A 21,863-nucleotide genomic window follows, 5' to 3' on the forward strand; every position below is an offset into this window, starting at 1 on the left:
AGTGGGACAAGGAAGGTGGAGGCAGCCAGGAAAACAGTGCAGTATCAAGCTGATTAGACACAATGTCATTACTCTGATCAAAGCGTGCAGAAATCCCTATAGCCCATCTCACTTTAATATGATTAGTGTCATTCCTTATTTGACAAGCCTGCCAGGGAGGTAGAACCAACTGGAGGAGGGAAAGCTCAGCTGCTAATTATTCATACTGGAACCACAGGCCTTCACAATCATTATGATTATAATTATAATAATTATTGTTGTTAATAACACTGAATTTAATTCTCGAGGAAAACATTTTTTTCCGTCTTTGTTTTTCTTTTTTCATTTCTTGGTTACATATACTGTTTAGTGTCTCTCAATAATTGGTGGGGTAAGGCCAGTGGTTTTCAGTCCAAAAAAGATCTGCTTGTATTGTTTGCATGGTTGGTTTTCAGCGCTTTTGGAGTTAGCAGAAATGCACCGCACATTAAATTCACTCTAGAGATTTTAGTTTTAACAACAAAGACCTCCAAGATGACTTTTTTTAAGACTTCCGTTTAAAATGCTTTCATCGTAAAGGAGCTACAGCCCACAGGTCTCCACGGGGAGACGTCTCCAGATTACCGAGCAGCAAAGGCTTCCAACCGTAATTTGGAAAAATCATCTGTCTCTGCCAATAAACACAATTATAATTCAATCAAAAGATGCAGACTCACTGAGCAATGTACAATTTTAATACCCCCCCCCCCCCAACATACATACTTACTTACATCCTCATCCAAACTCAGCATTTTTTAAAAGATAAACTATTGTTTTCCTTCAAAAACTATAATTTGGACTAAAAAAAGGATTTGCAAACTCCTTATTTGACTTGGCACATATTTCACTCATAAGTTTAAAAACAACTCTATTCAAGTAAACTCTCAGAACAATTCAAAATATGTAATATAGAGTAAGCTATTGTTTAGGGGGAGTAGTGGCTCAAAGGTTAAAGGTGGGCCTGTGATCGGAGAGTCGTCGGTTCAACTCCACGGACCAACATCAAAATGTGGGATGGAAAGTTGAAACACCCACACCTGCCTCCCACTTCATTTGCCCCACTCTGGGCCCTTTGAGCAAGGCTCTTAACCCCCACCATCTGCTCCACACAGAGGGCTGTGGTAGCTCGGTGGTCAGTGGTTGCGTCGGGAACAGCATCCGGCGTAAAAACAATTGCCAAGTCTTTGTGCGAGTTAGTTCACTGTGGCGACCCCTCAAGAAGTGAACAGCCATAAAAAAAATAAGCTACTACTTGTCTGAAACTTTAATTTAAAATAAAAACCTTAAAATAATCCATTTCAAGTTGTTTTCGTAAAATATGACCTAAAAACACAACCTTGACCTAAACATCATCATCCACTTTCTGAAGTCACATGTGTATCATTAAAGACCAACACCCATGTCGTCTTACTACACATCCAGTGAAATATGATAGAGACAAAACCAATACATACTTTTGTGGCAAACTTTGAAAACAAATGCAAACTGCTTTGGTAATTTCAAGCCGTTTCAGTTGTGGCTTTGGAAACGGCCTCTTCCCTTCCATATGCAGTGCAATGTCATGCCAGGGATATGGTCATGCAAGACCACAAGGTTTCTATTGTAAAGGCCAGAGACAGCTGCAAAGATGGGCAGTCTCATGAAGAAAACACTCCCATCCCCATCTGTTCTCACCCCCATCCACATCAAACAAACAAACAACCCCCCACCTCCTTTATGACTGAGACCCAAAGTTATTTGTAATCTGTAAAAAATCTACAGGAAGAAAAAGAAATGTTTGGCGTTAATAGAGACAGCAAGAGCAGGAGTGAATAATGAGATTTGAGAAACGTTATATTTATCAAGTTTGGATCTTATAGTTTGGGTATAGTGTAGTGTATTTAGTGTGTTTCAGTCAAAATGAGGCGATTTTTGAACGTGAAGCTTCAGCTTCTTTTTGAGGTGGAGGATGGAGCCGGAGAGCCAGAAATAGATAAAATTGTTGCATCAGAACCTTCTCAAACAGAAACAAGCAGAAAGAAAAAAGAAAAGAGTCTGAGACAAAGAACTCTGATGAGGAAACGGGAGATCCATTATTTGTTTTAGAAGAGGATAAAGCGGAAGAGCGCACCAAGCGCCACACTGCTGCCTTTGCCCAATCCCTGGTGTGAAGTCATCGGCTGCGTGCTCGGGTGTTTGCAACTGTTACCGGTAGTAGCTGTCCAAAGAGATGGTCCGTGGAAAGAAACAGAAAGCTTTTAGAATCAGTACCTTGGTCCAATCTTTCCGATTTCTAACCTGATTTAACAGGATAACTCCGTCTGATGGTAGAAAGGAACAGATCTCGGGGTTCGTAGGTCATCTGTAATGATGTGTTTTTAAGGATCTCAAAGGACAAAGCTCCCTAAAATGCTGATAGCGCAAGATAACAGGAAGCACCTTTTATACAAAAAAATGTTGCTTAGAAACAATGGTGGGCACAGCTAAAGTTAGCTTTGCTAACCCATAATCTGTTAGCTAAAAAAAATTTGCGTTGCAAACGTTAATAGAATTGCGCCGCTCAAGGTGTCTGCATGTTGGAGCAGCTCTGTTACTTTCATTCTGAGATTTTGCTTTTGGAAACTTTAATTCCTCTTTTTTCTGAATGTAAATCACATTTTTTGGATGATTGTTTCCTCTGGTATCGGGTGCTGTGCAGCTGGAAGGATTTTTACTGAAACTTTTTTTAGTTTAGGACATTTGTTATGATGCGTAACCATGGCAACAAGGCAGTTTCTACAACCAACAGCAGCTGATTAACATCTCAAAAGCTCGAGTAATATCTCAACTACAGCCCTAAATTTCAAATGAGTTGAAAAGGATGTTCTGTGGACGCATTTTCATCTACCTGCCAGCTGTGCTCGAGTGCCTGACCACTGAGATCCTGGAACTAGCAGGAAACACGGCTCATGACAGCGGAAGGACAGGATCGTCCATCAGCACCTACAGTTGGCTGTCCGCAGCGATGAGGAGCTCAACAAGCTGCTGGGAGGAGTGGCCATTGCCCTGGGAGGATTTCTGCCCAACATTCAGGTGATCCTGAAGCCCAGGAGGCCAACCAAGTGCAAGTAAACAGATCAACATCTGTGGCCAGTTTTTTCAGATCTGCTATAAGACGGACCATCACAAGAGATCCTTCCCGCCCACAACCATCAACATCTAGAACAACTCTTTTATGAAACAAGGAAAATGAGCTACAACAACATTTAATTTCCCTCTGGGATTAATAAAGTATTTTTGAATTGAATTGAATTGAATTTAACCACTAAACAGGTAAAAAATTAGCAGAAGCTAATGATAATGACCCAAGCTGCATCACGTCTTTGTCTGCTTCCAGTTGAAGACTGGTGGGACTGGTGCAAACCTGTTGATATTAGTTTGATTATTTTGCTAATGCTTTTCAGCTCGCTGCTGTTGCATCGACCAATCACATCTTGACACGTGTACAGGTACTCAAGAAATAGCATGCCTAACGGACTCATCAAGACACACCCACAACAGAAAGGAATAAACATATGAATTTAGTTAGTGTCCTTAAAGTTAGCAGAACCTAATTTAACAGAGCTAATTGGTCCGCTAACAGTATCCAAAGTTAGCAAAAATGCTAATCAGCTAAATGAAAATTTAGCTTCGCTATTAGCCATTAGCGGATTAGCGGAGCCGTGCCGACCACTGCTTAAAAAACATAACTGCTAAACAATTCTTATAAGAAAGACCTAAAGTGAAAATGAAATCATCTATGAGTGAGAATATTAAACATATTAAACAAGAACTCTAAATCAGAAAATTCTCTACAAATCAAAAATGAAAATAACTTCAAATTAAAAACAAATAAAACAGAATGCTAAAATGGGCTAATAACGTCATTTGGAACAGCATCAAGTCTTCAACTCAGAGCTGTACACTCAGCGCTGCAGGTACTTTTGATGCAGCCACGCTTAGGTAAAAAGTATATTTAATAAATATATATATATATATATTTAGCCTCACCAAACGGTGGAAGAACAACATTTGAATTTTTCAGACTGATAGCAAGTTTTCTGCAGCATATAGTTTTTTTTTCTTTGTTTTACTCAGAATGTCTATGTGTTTTTGAACTTAGCTGAATTTCTACAAGTGCAGAAATAGTGAGGCAGCACAAATTAACCTGTTCATAAATTATGCATTGTTGTTGTTTACTACTGGCCCTTATACTTCCAGGAGACATTTTACAATTAAAACAAGGTTGCAGATTTTTTATTTATTTATTCTTTAGCCTCCTTAATGGGAGGATGTTAGAATAGTAGCGATAACTGTGTTCAAAGCTAAAACATATTCTCAAAATAAAAACCTCTGTCTTTTGGTTTGCTCTGCATGGATGACAGCGACTGGAAAGTGTGTTTGCATGTAACTTACCCAGAGGTAGCCTTGAGGTAAGGAAGTGATTGCTGTAGAGAAGCCCAACAGTGAACAGTGAACAGGATTGTGGAGGGCAGTTTCAAGCTACAAGAAAGGGGACAAAAAAAACCCAAAACATTGTTATATCTGCAGTTCACACTTATAATTTAACCCTAATAAATAACTGTCAATAAATATATCGTGAATAAATATATCCCGTTTTGACATGTTATGACAATCCGTTGGTGACAAAAAGTACTGTAAACATTGTTGCGCACAAGGGCGCACAGACTGTAGCTTGCTGCCAAATTTTACGCAACGATGAAACACTGACTACGCAGGGAGCTCGTAGATTCCTGACAAAACAAACCCCAAAGTGTCATATATTGCCGTGTCAGACATTTTGTTAGCTACACATCTATGGTTTTAGATTTAGTGTCAGGGTTGACCAAACAGATATATTCGAGAAAGCTTGGGCGGAAGTGCAAATTAGCTAAGTGACGTTCTCTGGATATTATTGGCTCAGGAAAACCCCTTTTATGACAGGATTGGTCGAATGTGGTGTCAATCAAAATGGGAGGGTCTAGGCTGCCATATAAAAACGTTGTAATGGCGGAGAGTGTGATTTTTGAAATGCTATGAGGCTGCAAACCCAGAAGAAATAGCAGTGTCCCGTGGACGGGATACTGTTAGATAACAGGCTTGGTTTAATACGTAAATAAATTATGCTAATTTTTTTATACTCTTAAAATCTTAAACCTAAATAGAGATGAAAATTTCTCTTCACTTCATTTAAAAGGTATAACTGGTTAAATCTTGGCATTTGTTTGACAATAATCAATAAAAAAAACAGCAATCACTTTCAAAAATGACTGGGTTTGACATGTACAGTGCAGGATGTGTGTATGTTGGTACATAAACCTCCAACAAGGAGCCCTTCTATTTGGGAGTGATGATTACGTTGGAATATGGCTGATGGTAGTCCATGTGGCAGAAGGAACACATAATTATGTGATGTTGGATAAATAGGGCCGAGGAGCAGCTGAGTTGGTGGAATTGAGAAAGGAAAGAGTGAGAGTGAGGAAAGTGTCAGCGATGAGAACTGCACGTCTTTTACTGTCGTCCTCAATGGCAGCAAGCATCACTCACACGTAATTTATAGCCACCCCTGGCAAAGATCCTCCCCCTTTTCTAACCGGTTCGAGTTGTTTGTAAACTCTAAATAAAAAGGGATACTGGTCAGATAGCTGCCTTTCTCATCTGCACTGCAAAGCAATTGCTCCACTCTTCTCGTGTCTATCCCCATCTAGTCAAACTCATTGCACAGATGAAAAGCGCACCCTCTCTATCAATCTCCTGCATTCACATTTCTGTTTCTCATCGCTCACACCTTTTTTATGTCTTCTCCTTTTCTTTTATTTCTGCCTATTGTCTCTCGCTCCCTCCTTTCTCCTCAAGAGCAGTGAAATGTTTTTTGATAGGTAATTAAGCAAGAGACATAAATGCTTCCTATATGGAAAAGGACCACGGTTAAAAGAAAGAGAGTGGCAATGGACCAGAGGGACTGAAACACTAGTGGGTTGCGTTGGCAGCTGGTGGATGGATTTTATCAGTCACCTGAGACTGACAAGCATTGTAGGCCAATCTTTCTTGGACTTGATAGCATTGTATCTCATCGCATTGCAGTGTCAGTCTGACAATACAAGTGGGATGTATCTATGTTGGAGCAATTTCGCTAACTTTTCATATGGCATTCAAGGAAATAGATATATAGATGTAAGCTTAAGTGAAAAGAACCATTCTCAATTTCAAGTACATCACTATTATCTAAGGGCATGGCATTACATGAAGGAATGCATATTGTTCATTCAGAGTTGTTGGGAAATGATGAAATTCTAGTTGTTTTGGGCAAACCTTGAAAAAAACAAAATGGTATATGGACTGTACTTACCATATATAGTGCCCTTCTATCTTATCAAGATACTCAAAGCACTTTACACTACAGCCTGTGCCCTCATTTACCCCAACACACACACACACATAAAGTACATACAGCACTCTATTACATCTCTACAAAGCTAAACAAATCATTCTAAAGAGACTAATCTGTGCTTTAGATCACAATCATACATCGATGGCAAACACATCCGAGGCAATGAAGGGTTCAGTGTGTCTTGCCCAAAGACAATTCAACATGTGACTGCTGGTGGGATCGAACCACCAACTCTCTCACTGGAGGACGTACACAATACAGTTTTGCTGAGTCATGGTAGAGTGGAAAAGTAAAAAGAGTACTGCAATTCCACAGTGAAAGAAAGACCAAAGCACACCACACAAACATGTTTGGAGAGGGTATGGCTTAAACGTAGTACTACAAGTAGACATAACAAGTATTAAAGGAAAAGACAAAAGTACAAAACATAAAAATAGAAATATGACCAGGAGTGACTGTAACAGGCTGCATATACTTTGGCACATGCACAGAAAATTATATAAAATAATATGTGGCCCGGTGATGAAATTGCAACCTGTTCAGGGTGTACCCCGCCACACCTCTGGCAAAGTGATAGCTGGACATGGGCACCAGTGACCCATGTGACCCAAAAAGGAAGAAGCAGGTAAACATAATGGATGGAAACTTAAAATGATATACATATTTATTTTTGTTTTGGCTGCTCCCTTCTTCAGGGGTCACCACAGGGAACTAAGTCACATAAAGACATGGCAGTTATTTTTATGCCGGATGCCCTTCCTGACGCAACCACAGCCCTCTGTGTGAAGCAGAGAGCTGCTATCTAAGACACGCAGAGGAGCAGATGGTGGGGGTTAAGGGCCTTTTCTCAAGGGCCCAGAGTGGGATGAATGAGGGTGGGGTCAGGTGTGGGTGCTTCACCTACCCCACCCACAATTTTTGATCTTGTCGGTGCCGGGGCTTGAACAGGCGGTCTTCTGATCACAGGCCCACCTTCTCTAACCTCTGCACCACCACTCCCCCATATATATATATATATATATATATATATATATATATATATATATATATACACACACACAAATACACATATATATATATATACACAAAGTACAAATCTCAGTCATTTTCAAATGCATGCACTCAATTCTTTTCTTCTTTTCTAAATAAAAACTGTTCAAAACTGCTTTGAAAAACAACATATTGTAAAAAAGAAAGACCTTACATAAAATATAGCAAGTCACCAACAAAGGGGCTGTTACCATTACAACACCAGCAGTGACTCTAATCAATACAATAGGATGCTGGTCCACTTATCAAACTTTAGGCAGCCAATGGAAAGCACACAGGTGGGCATAACAAAGCCTGTGAGATTGTTTCCACCTGCGAATGTGCAAATTACATTGATGGGCACAAAGGAAATGTGGTCCTAAAGCAACATCCATATCACTGACAATCCCAAAGCTAATATGGTATCAGTGAGGCCCCATTTAAAAATCAATGACATCCAAGCTTCTCAAAGTCTTTGTGTATCTCGTTTATATAATGGCTTGTGTGTGTGTGTTAATAGCTGAAGTGTATGAGGAAGAGAGGCTGAGGATATTCTCCTGTGTGGGGGCAGAGAGACGAAGGTGAGCATGTAAGCCAGCTGAGGGAGATTTGATGAAAGACTGCAGGGAACATGGAGCAGAAAAGGGAATGAAATGGGCAGGTGAACTAATTAAAACATGATTTGTTGATGTGATGCCAGAGTGGCCTCCCAGCTGCTAGTTACCATTGACCCAATGGCTGACAGACAACCTGCCCCACCCAGCATCCCAAGAGCCTGTCAGCTCATATGCTGGTTCGAGCTAGATATCCTTAGCACGTAAGCTTCTATTGTTTTTGTGGAAGATAAATTTAAAACAAGTAATTAAATTCCTGTAGAATGGGAACAGAAAGGATGAAACAATTTATTGTCAAAGTCTCTTAAGTGCTGTAAAGACTATGCCAAGTTACCACTGCTCCACCCCTTGGCTCAGTATGTCAGCAAAAGCAAGTAGCACAAGTTATTGGTAGTGGTCTAATATGACAGGGAAGAGTTTTAATGATTCATGCTTTTGGCTGTCAGACTGTCAGCAGTGCTCCCTTGGTAAATATGGCTTCCCCAAATCCAATTAAGGTTGCTCCAATTCCCAAGGCTACCAACGTGCACTGTTTTCCCTTACAGCAATTTTTCTCTGTAAGCACTGTAAAATCATTTGTTTTTGTGTTTTTTTTTTCCTGATATGTGCAGGACTTGCATGAGATTTGTGACAACTGCATTCCAAAAATCATCTACGCATCATATTAACTAGGGACCCTGTGATACTATCATTGACACGAAACACTGCAACTAAAATTGCATTATTTGTCTCCATCATACTCATATATTAGCGTTATTGGAAAGAATGCTTTACAGTACATATAATAATGTCTTACGTGAAACTCCTGACCACACAATTCAGGCGTATTCAAAAGATTTAAAACCAAGGATTCAAGGTTCTTTGTGTCATTTATTTATTATGATTGATTGAAAACATTTTATACTGTATGGAATAGATTGCTAAAAAAATCTAATAGAAATATTATCTTAATAAATTGCATGTGTTCAAGAGAAGAGAGTGAAGTACATTAAAGGCAGAAAAATCAAAAAATGTCTACGTTTTTCCATAATTCCATAGTCACAGTCCCTTCCTCCAATTCCACATACCAACAATCTTTTACACGCACTAACAAGCACTAATAGAAAACTTCCACTGTTTATTAACTGGTAATTGACTGGCGCTGGCGCTCCCTCCCAAATGCAACTCCACTGCCTAAGGCTACAGGCAGGACAGCCGAACAGTCAACTGACAGTCACCTAGAAATTGATTATATCCAGAACTTTGCAGGCTCTTGCAGGTGATCATACCTGAAAAGCAACTAAAGTTGTACTTTGCAAAGTTACGGCTCAGGTTACCAAGTTAGAATTTGATCATTAAAAACCATACATGGTCTTATTGCTACATGATAATTAAGACATATTTTTTAATAACATTTTTGTTCATTTGCATTTTTTCAACCGATTTGAATTTTAACTATTAAAGTTACATAAGAGGGAAACTTAATAAAAAAAATAAAAGGGCTTGGGAACTCATCTGGAAATAATAAAGTTTGTAAGTTCAATCATGCAGGTAGATAACAACAAAAAAGGTTAAATCATTTCATCTGGACCGGTTTCTTTAAGGGAGAAAAGTTTCATCTCCCATCCGGAGGACTTCGTCAGTCTACGGCCGGCCAACCAGATTTGTCCCATAAGTAGCCTTCATTTCTGCGTTTCAAGCTAACCTCCTGTTGGAATCTCAGAAGCAGGCTTTTAACACATGCAAACAGAGCACACCCATCAATCATCATGTACAACTATCAAATGTTTTAGGCCAGATGGCCAACTTGCTACTCACAGCAAAAGCCTGATGTCAACCAAGGCCAAAGTAGTTCAGAAACAAAGGTTTGTAAGCTCAATCATCCACGTAAACAAAAACAAAAAGGTTAAATCATGTCATCTGGGCCAGTTTCAAGTGAGAAACTAGAAATCTTCTGGAAATGTTATCTTAAAAAATACTTCTTGTTGAAAGTGGCATAAAAATACATCCATTCATTTACCCGCTTCTTCCATTCCGGGTCACTGGTGTCCATATCCAGCAGTCACTGTGCAAGAGGTAGAGGACACCCTGGACAAGTCTCTGGTCCATCACAGGGACACATAGAGACAAATGATATAAACAAGCATTCACGCTCTCACTCATACCTAGGGATAATTTAGAGCTACTAATCAACCTAACATGCATGTTTTTGGTCTGTGGGAAGAAACCGGAGTGCCGGAAATATGGAGAGAACATGCAACTCCACCCAGAAAGGTCCCCCAGACCAGGATTTGATCCGGTGACCTTCTTGCTGAGAGGTGGCAGCTCTACCAACTGTGCCACCGTGCCGCCCACATACAGTTAACGTCTTTTTGTATGTATTTTTCCTTTGTAAACCTTTCTGTGCTTCATAAGACTTATGTATAGGAGCACCGACATTCCAATTGAGAACATTCTCATTAAAAAATAATGTTCCATCACAGGATGAGGCTGATCACTAAAAACAAATTAATAATTTGCACACTCTTTACTGTAAAAGACCTCTGAGTGGTATTCTATGATCACATTGCCACAAAATGCCACACACAGCAGTAAAGAGAAAAAAAGTTAAGCGGAAAATATCTGAGGGTTTTTTCTATAATTTGTCATGTCTGTGTATCGTCTATTACCAGATGCACCAGATGGTTTGAAACGCTGCACCATCTGGTAAGCTTTTGTTAGAAAGTGTTTGGAAAAGGGCAAGCACTTTCAAAAATATTTGTCAGGTGAGTGGATGAACCATCTGTCGATCACGATGTATCCCAAGTTCGCTTCAACCGCTCAACAGCATGAAGTCTACTGGTGCACGCAAAACTCCTGCTGAAGTCAGTCAGGAAAAGAGTCAAAGCATATGTCCCTCGGAGAAAAACCTCCAATATAGTTTTTTTTTTCTCGTGAAGAAGTTCTTAGATCTGTTTTTAAAATGAATGTGTACGCACTTAAAATTAAATGTTTTTGTGAGCCATCTTTGTTTACTTTTGTCACGTTTTAAATGCATGTCTAGCTTCCTGGAAAACCTGGTAAACGAGAGAAACATATGTCAGCATCTCATACTCTAGCTTTTTCTAAGGAGAAAAAAAGTCAACTGTGGATCTATCTAACTGTACAAACACTATATTTTTCATTATTTCTAAACAAAAAAACATGTTTACAAATTGCTAATACCTGTATAACAAATTAATTGTACCTTTGGGCCTACACTAAAATAAGGAATGGCATACGAAAATCCATCTTGCTTAAGGAGGTGAACAAGCTATTTGATAAAATAGAAATGAAATGAAAAACTATCACTAAAAGGAAAAAAGACAGAGCAAGACTATCACCATAAATCAACAATAGTATGTCCACAGATATAAAATAAGATTAAAGCATGAAGCGATTTTCAAAGTTCATTTACTAGGATGATGAGGTAAATGTGTTTGGCCCTCAAAATGACTTTGACTTTGTATTTCAGGGTCTTCACAGGTTTGAATGCTTCAGTAGTGACAAAAAACAAATTTTGTACTGTAACACTGCTGTGGCATCTTATGTTACCTTCTGTTTGAAAAACCTCATTGTTGCTCCTTTCCCTTTAAGGTGTCCCTCTTCCTGACCCTTTCTGCTTTGATTGATCATGTGATTTGTCAGAAATGACACAGTTCCAGACAGCTGTTCTTTCTTTGTTTGAGGTGTGCCAAACTTGCCTCCAGGCAGGTATAATGGAAAAGTATTTCATGCTGATGTCCCTAGATACCCCGAAGAAAAAACACACATCTAAAAACCTACTAGAACTAGTGATACACTAAATAACAGTAAATGGGAAAATCAACAACTATGCATTTGCAGATTTGTTTGTTAATTTTGAATAAAATAATAATAATAAAATCTGAATGACGTTTTTCAAAATCACTTTTCAAAAAATGTATTTATCTTTATTTCATCAGACAAATCCCGTTGAGATCTCAGATCTCTTTTGCAAGGGGGGTCTGGGTCTGAAGGCTGTCTAACATGCATGTTTTGGGTTGTGGGAGGAAACCAGAGTTCCTGGAGAAAACCAACGAAAGCAAGAGTGGAACAGAAAGACCCCAGGTTCAAACCAGGGATTGAACCCAGGACCTTGTTGCTGTGAAGCAACAGTGCTAACCACTAAGCAGTTGTGCTGCCCAAACTCAAGAAGTAAACAAAAAATATTTTAATGTAGACTTTGGGTTTTACAACTTTAAAAACTTTGCAAAGTCTGCCCAAAATAAGCTAACAGGCCGACCTTGAGGGGGGGGGACACTCAAGTTTTGTTAAAGCTCCAAAGCACATTTTTCTTAGAGACACACTGCTTGTTCCCTCAGTATCCATCCTTCGGTTCGAACAGTCTAATACTGCCATCCGGTGGTCGAAAAAGGTACTACATGCAAAACAAAATAAGTCAAGTCAGATTTATTTATAGAGCACATTTAAAACAGAAACTGTTACCAAAGTGCTTAACAAAAATATCACATCATCAAATAAAAAGTGGCAAGATATATTTACAGCACATGGAATAAAAATATAAAACCGAAAACATAATTAGAAACAATGAAATACTAAATCAGATCACGTTGTGTCAAAAGTAAAGGAAATAATAACATAAAGCATAAACTCAGTCAGAAACAATGAAATACTAAATTAGATAAGATAGAAAACATTTATTCTTAAATTTGACAATAATTACTAATTATTGTCAAATTTCAAACAATATTATCATTTATCGCAATAATTTCTGAGACAATCGTTCTGTAAAATTTGTTATCGTGACAGGCCTACATATATATACAAAAAAAGTTCAACTGGGCGACATGCCTTATTTTGACTCTTAAAGATATTACATTTTCAGTCTAAGAGACTTTCAAACTTGTTATAAATAAAAGAGTTCAGAGTTTTTAAATTTAATACATTGAGGGTCAGTGAGATGATGCATCTTGTTGACCTACTCATTCGTTCTCTGTACAGAAAAAAAATCATATGGCTTGACAGAAGAATGAAGAATATCAAACTGAAGTTCACTCAGTAGAGATTGTGATCTTTGGTATCAGCCTTAAGCTTCATATAACGGAGGACTGATTTCTTATCAAAGGTAGTTTCACCACGATCATAAGGTGCGATGGTGGAAAATATACAAACAAGCAGCCAAAATAGCACAGCCCTAAATGTGATAATGACCAAACAGGAGGTTAAATGTGTCCAACTACTCAATGCCAGTAAGAGCTACCTCTGGGATTAGACTTCAAATCTCTTGATGAACTAAATGAAAAAAATCTCAATTTTTGGAATATATTATCTGGATGACTCAAATCTGCACAGACATACTCTGAAATTGACCATCCTAACTATATTTTATCACAATGAGGATTTCAACATTCTACTGACCGTCTACATTATAAAATGAAATACTTGATAAGGAGAGGAAAATTAAATTAATCTAAATCTTATTCCATTAAAATCTCATAAAAATGAAGAAATGGGATGATTCCAGCGTACCATAAATAGACAAGCCTTCACACCACACACATACACACCTGTGCATGTCCACAGACCTTATCTGACGACATGAACATGTATGACCTATATGGAAGCAGTAACATGTTTGCTGGTTATCTGTTGTCCAATAGATCATGGTCTCCAGTGAACCTAATACAAAAGGACAACAGGATCAAAGTAAAGACTTGCAGTTCATGTTATGATTTTATGTGCTAGATGTCACCCTGAAATTTAAATTCCACTAGCATCTACAGCCAGAGATCAAAGGGGCAACCACCTGCTGTGCTTGCAGGCCTGTAATATACAGAGAGTATTCAAAGTCATTTCAAGACAATAAGATTAAACCATCTACATGAGGGAACTAAGTACACAGCCTGATTTTTAACTCTTCCTGGATCTGTGTCATGTCCTTTTGAGGAGGTTAGGACATGGAGCAAAACCATCATCTTATTATTAAAACCTGCTCAGGACATCTCCAACAGTTTAATAACCACTGTCTGTACAGTAACGATCCCCTGCCTCCCCTGGCTGTGCTACAGATCATATCAGCAATAAGTGGAATGAAGTTAGAGAGAGGTTTTGCATATCTTCGCTCTGAGGCACAGCCTGACATTGGTAGGACATTATAAACTCGTATTCATGACTCGACTGAGATTTTCTTCCTCGTGTCCTTCACTACTGCAAGACGCTTAACAAATGTGATGCAAATTCACTATGTTGCTATGCCCTATCATCACACACGCACACAGACACGCACACCCTCACCACTGACTCCTGCAGCCATGGCACTCTGGATGAAAGCAGCATACTGCCCCTGCATTAATAGGTTTAAAAGAGGACTAAGGGCCAAAACTTCTCTATGTACTCCATCCCTTCTTCCATCATTCCTTCTATTTTCCCAGGGGCAGGCAGAGGACATCTGAACCAGGCTAGGACAAGCTTTGGATCAGTGATCTTTGCCAACCTCAAAGACGGAAACTCATACAATGGTTTGTCAACATAAAACCCCAAACCCCAGGCAGAAGAGTTGACAAGGCTTCCTATAATCCTTAATATCGGAGCTCTGATGCTGGCTCAGTCCGAGCTCTACACAAGGAGCACCTCTTAAATCCGTCCTTCTTTGGATTCCAGTGCTACGGTGTCCTGCTTGGTGCTTGTAACTACAAATAACAGATGTTTCGGAAAGGCTTGTTCAAGCATCACACTTTATGCCCATTGCCACAATTCTATATTTTGAAATATCTTCACACTCATTTTTTATAGTCTTCAACATACAAACTTTACATTAGTTCATATAAGTGTCTGCAGTCACAACCAACAATTACAATCATAGCCCTTCAGTTGGGATGGCTTGACTTAAAACTGTGTTTTTCAGAGAGGCTTTTTTGATTTGAAGAAGAAAACTATGCATCACATTCCAAATCATCCAGCCTACCCATCATTATCTCCATCCTTTGCTTGACACTGACTGTCTGAGACCCTCTCTGATTATTATTTTGAGTTTGATGTGATTGATGGATGACCAAAGCTCTGCAGAGAAAGTGTTCGGTTGTTGGCTGTATAGCACCTCAAAGCACATAAGAGCCCAGAGGATAGACTTTATAGATGAGGGCAATATTCCAGGAAGAGGAGGCAAAACATATTTTTTTTGTGTGTAACAACCACTTTTCTTCAAACTATTTTTTTTCCAACTTGAGCCATCTTATTGCTAAGAAACTGTGACCATAAGAAGAATTCGTTCTAACTTCTTTCATCTGAACTTCAGAGACAGACAATTGTATTATTTAGGAAATGTTTTTTTTACTCCTTTTATTTTAGTTCATAATGATTACTGGGGTAAAAAAAAAAGCTGATATGTAGATACTTCTAAGGAGTTTGTTTCCATTACTTTCAGAAATATTACCATTAGAGCTCAAGTGTCGCATTGTTTTTATAGTTAAATTGTTAATTCTCCTTTTTCAAATGACTTTTTTGTTAAAATGCTTAATGCAGTTCTTTGAATACTTTATATTTTTGCTATTTGGGGCATAACTGGGACCTTGAGAACACAATTTCGTTCCACCTCATGCACCACATGCGATGTGAATGACAATAAAGAACCTTGTGTGACCCGTCATATAACCCTGCCCTGGTCATTCTTTCAAACATTATGTCAGAGTACCAGCTTGAATGTGATAACCTTCACTTTAGATTGTGACAACATGTACGATACTCAAAGAAGGATGCAGTGACAAAACTGAAGCATGTCTCTGCAGCATTTGTGCAAAGATTCGTACAGTATACTGCTCACTCAGCACAGGTCACATACACTGTATAACTGTGTTTCTGGTCTAAATATGGGATCTGAACAGCTGATCTACTTTATCCAAGGCTAGAGGATGCTAGAGGAAGCAAGAGTAGGGCAAATTCGGCCTGACAGCCTCAAGAGAAAAAGTCCCTAGAAAGAAGGGGCAGAATAGGCAATGAAGTATGAAACGAAAACAGGCTGCTTATAAAGAATGCTTTTCAGAAGGGGTGATATAGCTGCTGTGTAGATTATGAGCATAATCCATACATCCATCTTTTTACCTTTTTGTCTTTTTCAGGATTGCTTAGTGGCCAATCTCAGCAGTCAATGAGCAGGAGGTGGGCTAGACCTTGGAGAAATCACCAGTCTGTTACAGTGATGTGCATACACCAAGTGTATTTACCAAAGTATGGCACAATCGTTTCACTAAAATCTCAGAAAACTGTGTCAGCTTGTTTAACAACAAAAAAAAATCTCTACTTTGAATCTGCTGACTCAGATCAACAACAAAAGCATCTATTTATAATGGTAATTGTGTGAAACATAAAATTAAAGACTTACTAGCAAAACAGACTAAAGATAAAAGATGTTACAGCAACATACAACTGGTCCAGCGTCGACAGGAAACAGGATTTTCTGTCCCCACTCTTTGAACTGAAGCAGATTTTGCCTATCGTCTTCTCCACACTGATGCATTATCGCAGAGGAAGAATGTGACCAAATTAGCACATTTAGCAGATCTGCAGTATTTCCCTTCTGGGTGCCTAATTTGTTCCTGCATGCTATCTGGACAAGTACAGAACAAGCAGAAACCCTTGGCAAGAGAAGCTTTACTCTGAGGCATGCTTTGAGTGTCTATGATTCCTGTAATTAGTATGTTAACTGTCACAGAAACAGATCAGGCCCATTGCAAATGACCTCAGTGCCAAGGCAGTGGGCGTGGCTTTCCTTGTCAAAGATAAATGAGAGCTACGCTGCCCCCTGTTGGCAATGGAAGTAAAAATGAGAAAATGATATCCATTTTGAGAGCTAGATAACATCTTCAGAAAACAAAACATGAAATAAATAAAAAATCCAAAATACATTTAGTGTACATTATAACAATAAAACTGACAGTATATTCAATGTGAAATGTCTTAAAATACCCATACATAATTTTAACTAACTATTCACTTCATCAATACAAAGGGTAACTTTGCTGGATGTCATTATATACTGTAGCTGCTAAAACAGAATTTTTAGTGTTTGCACAAACCATTTCAACACACTTTACTTTTTTTTTTTTTTTCAAATTCACATACGTATCTTGAAACATGATGCCAACGTTGGCAGTTCAGCCACACAAGAGAAAAGATGGTGTTGCTTTTAGGAAAAACACAAAAACTGGACAGACTCCTCAGTTGTGAACACATTCTAGTCATTTTTTTCCTCATATGATATTCTCTAATCAACCTGCTGTTGGTAACCTTGAACATGTTAGAATTATATAATAGTAAGTGATGTGTGTTGTCATCATTGCATGTTCCCATACAATGGCAAAATTAGTCACTGCATTTAACGCATAGCACCTGGGATGCACCCAGGTGGAGCAGTGGGCAGCTATGTAGGCACCTGGGAAGCTGTTGGGGATTGGGTGTCTTGCTCAGAGACACCATGGCCTGTGGGAATGGCTGGGATCGAACCTGGGGCTTTTGGGTCCCGAGTTGGCTGCCCTGCCTCTGCCCCATCTCGGACCCCAATATCAGGAGTATTAATTCAAAGTTCATATCTTTGGTTATTCCAATTTTTTTGTTGCTTAAATTCTTTACAATGGACTGTGCCAACCTAGCATATTTGTCCTTTAACTACTAGTCAAGTTCAGTAACCCCTGGCACTGGTGCTTCTTAGTAATGGCAGAGTATATATTCAGATGTGCAAAAACCTGATCATTGTATGGTCCTGGTACACTAGCCAAGATGTTGGAAAGTGTCACAACTCCTCAGAGTTGTTCTAAGACAATAACAAAGTTTGACTTGTGTCCTGACCTCAGTGTGAGGTCCTCTTGATCGAGAATGTTAAGCAGTCAGAGGGTGTGTGCTGTCACTGTACCCTGTTCTCCTGACAGTGACGGGTTTGGTGTGCCTCGCATTAAGTTTGCTAAGCTGAGTCACGGTGACCATAAGGACCAAGTCAGACAAGCTCTGTAGACAGGTTTGCAGTGCTCCAGCTTCAGAAAGAGAATTCTGATTGACACTTACTTCAGCTTTCTGATATTATGCATGTCAAAAGCTTATCTGCCCTTTTTGAACTCCATCATTGCAGCAATGGTTTGTTCTTGTAAAGGGAGAATGGTGGTGCCTAAATTTACAAAACCGAAGAGTCTAAAATATTGTAAAAGTAGACAAATTAATGAATTCAATGAATGTTTTTGCTATTCCCGAACAAATAAACAATGATCAAATGATATGGTTCATACGGGTGCATCCCAAAAAATTAGAATATTGTGACAAAGTAAAAATCTTTTGTCAGTCACTTCAGAAAGTGAAATTCATACATTATGTAGATTCAATACACATAGGGTGTAATATTTCAATAATTTATTTCTTGTAATTTTGATAATTATGCCTTAAAAATAATAAAAAAAATTAAAAAAACTCAGTGTCTCAGAAAAGTAGAATATAGTGAAGAGGTTGAATATTGTAAACTCCTGGTGTCACACCCTAATCAGCTGATTAACTCCTAGATATGAGCTACAAATGTCTCGTTCCTCAAGTCCAGCCACTCCTGAACAAAAGACAACGTCAGAAGCATCTTACCTGTTGAGGAGGCAAAGAATTGGACTGTTGCTCAGTGGTCCAATGTCCTCTTTTCAGATGAAAGTATTGGTAAATCAAGGTCCCAGAGTCTGGAGGAAGAGTGGAGAGGTCCAGAATTGGCGTTGTTGAAGTCCAGTGTGAAGTTTCCACAGTCAGGTCCTTTGCTGATGCTGGTCCACTGTGTTTTCTGACGTCCTCAGAATCAACGCAGCATCTACCAGAACAGTTTAGAGCTCTTCATGCTTCCTTTGGCTGGCGAGCTTTATGGAGATGTTGGTTTCATTTTCCAGCAGGACTTGGTTCCTGCTCACACTGACAAAGGTACCAAAGGCTGGCTGTGGAATATTCTAATTTTCTGAGACACAGAGTTTTGCTTTTTCATTATTTGTACGACATAATCCTCAAAATTACAAGAAATAAAGGCTTGAAATGTTTATCTTTATGTGTAATGAATCTATTCAAGGATTCAAGGATTGAAGGTTCTTTATTTGTCATTCCACCACATGTGGTACATGTGGTGGAACGAAACTGTGGACACAGGGTCCCAGTTACATCCAACAAAAGTATTAAAATGCAAAAGAAAAATGGTAATAAGATCCAAGATATGACCTAAGAAAAATGTAATAAAATACACTAAGCACTAGTAGCATAAAACAATACGTCGAACAGCAGCACAAAGATGAGGCTGTGTGAGCAGATGAGCACGCATGAACACAGCAACATGAAACAGATCAGCAGCAACATGAAACAGATCAGCAGCAACATGATGTGATTTTTCACAGTGATTATCCTGGTTAGACATTCATGAGTCTAACAGCCTCCGGGTAGAAGCTGTTCCTCAGTTTGGTGGTTCTACACTAATGCTTCTTAACCTCCTTCCTGAGGGGAGCGGAGCAAAAAGTGTGTGTGCTGGGTGAGTGAGGTCCTTCATGATGCATGATGATCTATGTAATATGAGGTTCAGTTTCTGAAATGACTGACAATCTTTCTATTTTTTTTTTTACTTTTTCACAATATTCAAATTATTTTAGATGCACCTGTATTGTTACATTAAAATGCACACTGTAGAAGATTTATAGAACATTATAGTCTGTGCAGAGATGCACAGTGGAACAGCTGGTTAGCATCACACTGCCTTGCAGCAACATCACAAGTTTAACTCCCAGATGAGGCCTTCCCATATAGAGTTTGTATGTTTTTTTTTTTTCTGAGCATGCATGGCATTTCTGATTTTTCATACTCTGGTTTCCTCCCAGAGTCCAAACATTTTTGGTTTATTGATGACTCAGAGTTGTCATGTTTAATGATTGTTTGTTTGTCACTTTGCAGTCCTGTGATAAACTCACAACCTATGCAGGGGGGAAAAAATGGTTTATTATCTTGTATTTAATGTGTATTTTACTGTCTATTTAAAATATAGAAAACACATGAGTTTTTTCTTAATTCTCTGAGAACTGCAGTGGCGTTTTCAATACGTTATCTGCATCTACTGCGAACCTTAATGGCAAATGGTAAATGGACTGTACTTACATAGCGTCTTTCTATCTAATCAAGATCCTCAAAGTGCTTTACAATACAATTTGTGCCCTCATTTATCCAAAAACACTAAAAGCTAAAATGTAAGGGAATACAATGAAATAATTCTGAAGATATAAAATATATGTCTTGTCATAAATGTATACATTTGTTCAAAATACAAATACATCAATATTTTGTATAAGTGTTCTTATATAAGAAGCTGATGCATCATTTCTAGCAACATATTGAAGAACTGTATGTGAAAAAGCCACTTATAGTGCAGAATATCAAATGTCAATGTCCTTCAGTGTCATTACATTGACCATGGCAGTGAAGGGAATCCTGTACAAGGTAACCGTTCTAAATTCTGAAAGGTATAAAAGTGAAAAGTGATTTCTGATTAGGTCCATATCTGAGAAGGAAAAATGTGCTTTCCAAAGGCAGTTTTAAATAGTTTCACATTATGTCATTCTTGGTTTTGGCTGTTCACAAGAAGGACATTACTGCAGAGTTACAAAAAATAAAGCTGGTGCATCTGAGTGAATATGTGGTTAGAACAAGCTTTTAATCCATGTCGTGGCATCAAACAAAAATAAAAGAGTAGCTGAAATGTGCTACTCTGAAAAGTAGAAAACGCCCTTTAAGAAAAAAAAACAAAAAAAACAAGGAGAAGCATCGCAAAATGTGTCAACCTGATGCCCCAAGCTTAAATAATTAGAATTTTTAAAAAAAGAGAAAAAGTGTGGAGAAGGAAGAGGAAATAAATCATCAGAAAGATGTTGCTTGAGGGAAAGGCCACCTTTTCACACTGTCCTTCTCCTTTTTAATCCATATTTCATAACATACTGTCTCATCTGTGGTGTGCTTCACACACAGCCTTCACATGTAACCCTTTCATTTATTTTGAATGGGAGAGCTTTGAGACATTATGTGCATAAATCAGTCATCCTCCAGACAATGTCATAAATGCAGCCAAGAGCAAAAATATATTTGCTCCTGCCAACGATGCCCCTCAACAAGCTCATTTTCTGTACATGCAGTCACTTTCACATGGTAGCTGACTGCTCAGAGCTGCTCTCTTATCACTCCATCAGCAGGGAAGATGGATGACACGGTGAGTAAGAGGAACATACACAACATTCTCCTGAAGTACCAATGAGCCAAGTAAACAAGTTCGGACCCCAGTGAACATATAGAAAGCAATTTCAACAGATGCCAAGGAAAGTAACAACCTTAAACACATGCAGTAAAATGGATTCCCAGGCCTAATTAGAGAGTATTAAAGTGAGGGAAAAATACGTGAAAATAAACAATAATGACAATCTGTGTGAACTACCTAGACTAGTGAAGTGCATTAAGCGTGCGATGTAAACAGACCCTTCCAATTTCTCAAATAAAACACAGAAGCATACCCCCTCAGAAAATAAGGAACGGAAGCTAACCCTGATGCAGCACAAACTCCTCCCCAGTTTGTCATTTTGTACTTCAAAGCATACATGGTGAAACCCCCCAAGGTATTTTATGAGCTCTGGCATATCAGCCATTCCCAATCCTGTTCTAGTCTAATGCCTCATAGACGGAGCCTGGAAACTCGTCCCTTTAGCATCCCTTTTAGTCTTCGCATCCTTTGTATCTAAAATAACCCCTTTAAAGTTGCACAAGAGGTCCATTCCTCTGTGAATTATTATGTAGTCAAGAGATTCCGC

At 38.7% G+C, this 21,863-nt stretch overlaps 1 protein-coding gene across 1 annotated transcript in view; it reads right to left on the reverse strand.

The window, feature by feature from the left end:
- arhgef10la (Rho guanine nucleotide exchange factor (GEF) 10-like a) overlaps window positions 1-21,863 on the reverse strand; it is a 138,876-nt gene that overhangs the window by 31,119 nt on the left and 85,894 nt on the right. Inside the window, exon 15 of the mRNA XM_037678961.1 lies at window positions 4,432-4,518. Within this exon, the coding sequence (XP_037534889.1) occupies window positions 4,432-4,518 (87 nt within the window). The remainder of the gene's footprint in view (window positions 1-4,431; window positions 4,519-21,863) is intronic.

This window comes from Nematolebias whitei, chromosome 7, assembly GCF_014905685.2.
Source record: "Nematolebias whitei isolate Nwh7 chromosome 7, NemWhi1, whole genome shotgun sequence".
NCBI classification, from domain to species: Eukaryota; Metazoa; Chordata; class Actinopteri; order Cyprinodontiformes; family Rivulidae; genus Nematolebias; species Nematolebias whitei.